The 7350-nt window shown below is 33.1% G+C and overlaps 1 protein-coding gene across 2 annotated transcripts; it reads left to right on the top strand.

Moving 5' to 3' along the window:
• Positions 1–623: 623 nt before the first annotated feature.
• On the top strand, positions 624–6943 carry LOC139893392 (homeobox-leucine zipper protein HDG1-like). 2 transcript variants are annotated; one of them, XM_071876557.1, is made up of 9 exons: positions 624–693; positions 1888–2117; positions 2213–2330; positions 2568–3269; positions 3376–3477; positions 3559–3753; positions 4871–5045; positions 5151–5518; positions 6250–6943. In XM_071876557.1, the coding sequence occupies exons 2-9, from the start codon at positions 1897–1899 to the stop codon at positions 6640–6642; spliced, it is 2274 nt and encodes a 757-aa protein (XP_071732658.1). In that variant the 5' UTR covers positions 624–693; positions 1888–1896; the 3' UTR covers positions 6643–6943. The 2 variants fall into 2 exon arrangements, with proteins under 2 accessions (XP_071732658.1, XP_071732657.1); XM_071876556.1 differs by lacking the exon at positions 624–693 and adding an exon at positions 1121–1729.
• Positions 6944–7350: the final 407 nt, after the last annotated feature.

The raw sequence follows: 7350 nt of genomic DNA, 5'->3' as shown, positions 1-7350 counted from the left end.
CACTTGGTTATACCAACTAATTATAAGAAGTGTGAGAATAATTAAATGTCGCATGTTATTATAATTATAATTATAATTATAATCTTATATGATTGGGAAGATTATTTTAATGATTTGGAAGAATTTTTTTTATCAATATACTACTGTGTTTTGTGCATTTAATATTACTATATCTGCTGTTGAACAAAATATCCGTACGAAGATCATGTAAAAGTTTGAAAAGTTAAACGAAAGTATTACTCTATAAAAACTCCCGAACGTTATTTTCCGTCTTAATTGCATTGCAATAATGATAATGATTTGCAACAAAATCTCTAAACATACTTTGCTATTAAAAATTTCAAATAAATATTAAATTCTAAATTAAATACTAAATAGTGAAAAATAATACTACTACGTAGAAATTAATTAAACAAATAAAATCATCACGCGCAACATACGCACGCGTTAAAAATCAATCTTTTAATTTGGGCGGATTTCTCGAACCTGTGTCTTTGACAAAACGAGCGTCCAGCCCCTACCCATTTTTTTCTCCATCATTTATTTATTTTCATCATACACATACTCAAACACACACACTTAAACACCTTTTTTAATGTTTAATTTAATAATAAATTTAATTTAATTTAATTTAAATTGGCATCATCACCAACAATTCACTCATTCTATCACCTATTGATTTCGTCACTGACAGTAAGTTACGTAGTATAACTCTACCTAATAACACTAGCTAATCATTGATCTTAAATTTTAATTAATTAATGTTTGTTTATTTGTTAGTACTCTGTATATCATTTGCTCATTATTTCTGTTTTTTCGTTGTATATTTCTTTTTAATTTCTGGGTACGTGTTTTTTAGTTTATTGTAATTTCTGATCTCAAAAAAAATATGAGGGGATGGTCCACAAACCTGAAGTTTTTGTAGTTGAGTTTGATTTTTTTATTAATTTGTGGTGGGTTGAATAAAATATAATAAAAAGATTCTAAAAGGCTTCTATATTTTTTTGTTTTTGTTAAATCAGTCAACTGATGTCTCATTTTTTTTATTTTTCTTCTATTTGTAATGTACCCAAAAGGTCAAATTTGATTCTTTGAATTTCTAACCTTTTTTGCCTTTATTTCTTCTTCTATTTTGATGATTATTTATAGAAAATTATTATATTATATTTTTAAGGTACATTTAAATGGGGCCAATCTTAACAGATGACAGCTAAACAGTCAACCTCTTACTCTGTCAGAGTGTTAGGGTTTTGAGAGTGAGAATTAAGGCAAGGTTTAAGGGTTTTGGTTGTCCTGTACCCACCCTTTTGAGTGTCTTAAATTTTTGTGGCTTTTGGTTGTTGTATATGAATTTAAGACACATACACTTGCACACTTAATACCATACCCCCACACTCACACTTGCACTTCTCACACACACACATTCTGATCTGGGTTTGTGATGTGTTAATGAAAAACACCATCTTTAGATCAAACCCATTTTGAAACACTTGTAAAGATTTCATCTTTATATATATTTTGTGAGAAAATAAGTTTTTTTTCATTGGTTTTGATGAGTTTTGGGGGGTTTTATGGTGGTGTTGGTGGTGGGGATTCAAGAATGGTGGTTACAGATGGTTCCTTCAACAACATGCAAATGCATATAGCTCATCCCATTTCTCAACCACATCTCATCACTTCAACTATTCCCCAGTCTATTTATAACTCTCAATCACTCTCTCTTGCTTTAGTATGCATTCTTTATTTATTGTTCTATACTTTTTACTCATTTTCTTTAATAAATAGTATTGGGTTGTGTTATTATACCATAAAGTTTTGATCTTTTTCCACACTTTTTTGTGGGTATTGTTTATATTGATTAATCTTTAATTTTTATGATGTGTACAGAAATCAAAAATGGAAGGACTTGGCGAAATGGGTTTGATTGGTGAAAACTTTGAAGGAAATTTTGGAAGGGTTAAAGGTGATGGATCTGAAAGTAGGTCTGGTGGAAGTGATAATTTAGAAGCTGGTGCATCTGGTGATGAACAAGATGTTCCTGCCGGACCTTCTTCAAGCTCTCGCCGCCGGCAGAAATATCACCGGCATACTCCCTACCAAATTCAAGAACTCGAAGCGTACGTAATCTTTTTACTTATTAATGATCTAATTTTAGTTAAGATTTATATGTGTTTTGATGTAATGTTAATTATATCTGTGGTAATGCATGTAGTTCTTTTAAAGATAATCCTCATCCTGATGAGAAAGAAAGATTGGCTCTTGGAAAGAAATTGAATTTAGAAAACAAGCAAGTTAAATTCTGGTTTCAAAACAGAAGAACTCAAATGAAGGTAATTAATATTATTATATAATACTCCCTCTTTCGTCCCATAATAAGTGTCGTTTTGACTTTTTAAAGTCTATTCTTTTCAACTTCAAATTTGAAAAGTTAAAACATGACATTTGATATTGAGACGGAGGTTGTAGTATATTTTTATTTTATTGATATTTTATTATTAATTAGATAGATTTGAATAAGATCTTTGATTTGTGTTAATGTTGCTTAATTAAACACATTGGCTATGTAGACACAATTGGAGCGTCATGAGAATGCGATTTTGAAGCAAGAAAACGATAAGCTTAGGATTGAAAACATAGCTATGAAAGAAGCGATTCGGGCTCCTGTTTGTAATAATTGTGGTGGGCAGGCGATACTTGGAGACATATCAATAGATGAACATAATCTTAGAATTGATAATGCTCGATTAAGAGATGAACTAAGCAGGATATCTATTCTTGCTAATAAGTTTTTGGGCAGGCCTTTATCGTCTTTTGGTGGTTCAATGCCTCACGGTATGACAAATTCCAACTTAGAACTTGCAGTTGGGAGAAATGGCTATGGTATGAACCCAATGGATGTTGGATTACCGATGGGGCTTGATTACAGTAACGGGATGTCTAATGTTTTACCGTTAATGTCACCTTCAAGAATGGGGATGGCGGGACTTGGCGGCGGTACCGGTGGGATTGAAATGCCTTATGAAAAGAATATGTTCTTGGAGCTCGCGTTAAATGCCATGGATGAATTATTGAAACTCGGGCAAGTTAATAGCCCGTTATGGATGGATAACATCGAAGGTGGAGGTGAAGTACTCGATCTCGTAGAGTATGGGAGGACTTTTCCTCTTTGTCTGGGTATGAAACCGCACGGATATGTTTCTGATGCATCTAGAGCTAGTGGCATGGTGATGATTAACAGTTTGGCTCTTGTAGAGGCGTTGTTAGATGCTGTAAGTTAATCTTTCGTATTCATTCACTAATTAACCTAATTTCGATCGTTTGATGTAATTTATAGCGTAATTGACGATTGATGATTTATAACTTTGTTTTATTTAGAATCGGTGGAGGGAAATGTTTCTTGGTGTGGTTGGGAGTAGTAGCACGATTGATGTAATTTCGAGTGGCACGGGCGATTCTAGAAACGGGGTCGTACAACTTGTAAGTGGTTTTTTAGTCTTGTTTGTTAAGTTTAAATTCCTTGAATGTTAATGCCAAAAAGAAACAAACTTTATTATGCAGATGAAAGCCGAGATTCAATTGGTTTCTCCGTTAGTACCGGTTCGTCAAATGAGGTTCATTCGATTCTGCAGGCAGCAAGCTGAGGGTGTGTGGGCCATCGTTGATATTTCGGTTGATGGCGGACGGGAAGGTTTTATATCTCGAAGACTTCCTTCTGGTTGTATTGTGCACGATATGCCCAATGGTTGCTCTAAGGTATGCAATTTACATCCAAGTAAATTAAGTTTATAAGTTATTCTTTGCGTATATTTTAGTATAGTAAGCCATTTGCCTAAGTTGCATTTATAAAACTTGTTAATTAAAAGTTCTTTCGCGCTTATAAACGTACATAACGTGTTTATAGATGCAACAACGTGTTTATAGATGCCTTCAAATTAATAAAAGTGTACAAAATTTTCTAAAGATGTAAATTATGGATAAAGTTAGGATTCTTTCTGTTTTTTTATGGTTGAATGACTTAATTGTATGCTGCACATTTTTGAAAGATTGAAGCAAGATTGTAACATGTCTAGTTTATTTTAACCTTTTAACTCTAAATACAAGTACATCAAGGCATTATCTTTATGGTATTAGTTAATTCTTTTGTGTAGTGCATCCCCATAACTAATAAAAATTTATATGTATAGATAGAGTTGAAGCATACAAAAAATACATCTTGGAATGTTCATTTCTTACTTTTAAATTTATATTATATATTATATATTATATTATATAGAAAATCTGCCACCCCTCCGTACTTCACACTCAGTCTATATATTATGTTGTTTATGAACCACGAGGCTACATATGGCCTGGATGTGGTCTGTCTCCATATCGTTTCGCCTCTTGATAAGTAAACAATGTATAATATTTGTTATCGGGTCTTGAACTTTAGCTGCAATGTGATTAGGATTAGATTCTTTACTTTTATTTCCGGCTTTGTTTATGCTATAGGTTTTGTTTCCAGAGGTGGCAAAATGGGTAACTGAAATGGGTTTGGTTAAAAAAAGGGGAAGTTTTGATGCAGTTTAAAAATTCTTATATAAGTTGGTGAACTTCTTTTATAGTCATATATTCTTTCTTAATATAATTACAAAAAAACTAATTTGTTACAGTGTCTATATATATGTTCATATGAAAACAAAGATGTTGTGTGTACTCGAATACACCAAGGCGATTTTTATTCATTTGACTCGTTATCACCTCTTTGGCACGTTTTCTTTTTACACTCTTCGTGTAACACATTATAGATACAAATACAACTGAATTCTATTAATCAATAGGCGTATCTAGTAAAATTAGCATTCACATCTATACAATAAAATGTTTGCAGGTAATTTGGATCGAGCATACTGAATACGATGAGCATGTTGTTCACCAGCAATATCGTCCTCTTCTTAGATCTGGTTTAGGTTTCGGTGCCCAAAAGTGGATATCAACACTACAACGACATTGCGAGTGCATAGCAACCATCATGTCACCAAACGCTGCCGTCGACGATAGTCCAAGTGATCATCAAATCTATCGATTTACTCGTCAAATAAACTTTTTCGAAATAAATAATTTAACAAAATAGAAATTAACCTTAAAATTGATTTTTTTCTTGTTAACAGTGTTGTCCCCGGGTGGTAAAAGAAGCTTAACGAGCCTTGCACAGCGAATGACATCTAACTTTTGTGCTGGTGTTTGTGCAACTGGTGGTCATAAATGGGAGGTGATTAGTAATGCAGCAGAAGCGGCAAAGATTATGATCCGTAAAAGTTTGAATAACCCTGGTGACCCGTCTGGAGCGGTTTTGAGTGCTACTATGTCGGTTTGGATGCCCATGCCACATCAGCAATTGTTCGCTTTGATGCTAAATGAAGATTTGAGAAGTCAATGGGACGTTTTGTCCCATGGTAGCGCTATGCAAAATGTTCTACGTTTCTCAAAGGGTCAAGATCAAGGCAACCGCAATACCATCTTTCTTCTACGTGCCAATGTGAGTATTAATCGACTTAACTACTTTTTTGTCTTTCACATGTTTACTTGTTTATTGAAAAATGATAAAAACATATTGAATCTGCTTATACTGAAAATAAGCAAGATTTCAAAAGTCGCTACTCGGGTAGTATTCGGTCGGGACTTTGGAGAGAGTAATCGGCAACTCGGGGATTAATCGAATTGGAATTTTCATACAAATATATAATATATAATAAATTACAAAATTATATATTTAAATAGAGATGAAAACCATAAACATAAACATTAACATAATCATAATTCATTTTAAATTCATTTTAAAATGCTGGCCAGTTTTGACTTTGACTAACAAATTTGATTTTGACCCACCTATGTTGACCGTGTAAATAAACGGATTTTGGAAATTTGGATGGGTCTGTTCTTAAAAAGGAGTAACCAGGGATTAATAAGGAGTAATTCGGAGTAATCAGTGTTTTTTACAACAGTGAAAATAAGTCTCATATTATTCCATACTTAGATATATTGAATGAAACATTGAAGTTTCAGTTAACTGTAACTGTCTAACTTCTTTATTTTTAGCTGTGCAATTGTCTGTTTTCGTTAAAATTGGTGTCAAACATCTAGTATTCATTAAAAGTTTTATGTATTACTTGAAATTAAGCTACATCAGTCGATTAATTTTCAAGGTTATATAGGTTTTACCACAAAATTTCAACTTCTAAACCAATTTTTGCTCTTTGCATGTTCAAGGTTACGGGTTCTAATGCGAATCAGAATTCAATGCTCGTATTTCAAGAAAGTACAACAGACGTGACAGGTTCGCTCATTGTATACGCTGCAGTGGACGTGCAATCAATCACAGTCGTAATGAACGGTGGAGATTCATCCTGTGTAGCTCTACTACCATCAGGTTTCGCTATAGTGCCCGACTGTGTAGCTGAATCAGGTGCACCAATCACAAAAGCTGGTAGCGAAGGTGGGTCCCTATTAACAGTTGGATTTCAGATACTAGTTAACGATCTGCCTTCATCTAAGCTCACAATGGAGTCGGTCAACACTGTTGTCAATCTCATTTCTCGCACGGTTCAAGGGATTAAAGAAGTGGTTCATAATAATCAACAGGGAAGGCAGATCAGTTGCTAGTATAGATCGATATGAGTATATCGATTTATTTTATTTGTTAATGACCGGAATTTTTATTTTATTTTTTTGTATTGTTGAACAAAATGATGGGGTGGGTTTAATTTGTAGAGGATTAATAGGTGAGTAGTGGGGTTGGGTTTGCTCTCATGAACTTGGGTTCGAGTCAAGAACGAACCGCGACTAAGCATTTGTGGTTCGGGTATTGACTCAGTTGACCTGTGAGATTGACTCAACCTTAGAAAGTTATCTGTTTGTTTGTTTTTAATTTTTTCATGTGTTTTGTATGGGTGAATTAATCAAGTTGGAGACTTTAAGTTTCTCTCTTTTCTTTGCTGATTTAACATTGTTTAATTTTTATTCATAGAAGAAGCACTAATTTATAATCCATTTAATATGTACATTCGTTCTTTTTAGAGCAGAGTTAAACTTTTGAAATATACTGTTACAATAGTTGTGTTATAGATAAGTATAAATTATAAGTAGAAGAAATTTTTTTTTTTGTTTTTTTCTTTTTTTCTTTTTGGATATGGATGGATATGAATAAATTTATAATAATGTGATGTAAATGAATAAGCAGAGGTACAATCATCCGAATCAAATACAAGGTAGACCAAGCTCACTCGATACAGACTTCATGGGCTTTAAATTTGAATAAATGTTCTGTAATAATCAATGATCAATGAATGTTATTTCTGCACAAATTTCATT

Source organism: Rutidosis leptorrhynchoides, chromosome 2 (assembly GCF_046630445.1).
Source record: "Rutidosis leptorrhynchoides isolate AG116_Rl617_1_P2 chromosome 2, CSIRO_AGI_Rlap_v1, whole genome shotgun sequence".
NCBI lineage: Eukaryota > Viridiplantae > Streptophyta > Magnoliopsida > Asterales > Asteraceae > Rutidosis > Rutidosis leptorrhynchoides.
The sequence above is the reverse complement of the archived record's forward strand: the minus strand, read 5'-3'. Positions and strand labels throughout refer to the sequence as shown.

Coding starts and splice junctions, on each gene's coding strand:
- LOC139893392 (XM_071876556.1), top strand. CDS start 1,553: ATGAGTTTTGGGGGGTTTTATGGTGGTGTTGGTGGTGGGGATTCAAGA. Junction 1,730..1,887: donor AATCACTCTCTCTTGCTTTA/GTATGCATTCTT, acceptor TGATGTGTACAG/AAATCAAAAATGGAAGGACT. Junction 3,754..4,870: donor TGCCCAATGGTTGCTCTAAG/GTATGCAATTTA, acceptor AAATGTTTGCAG/GTAATTTGGATCGAGCATAC.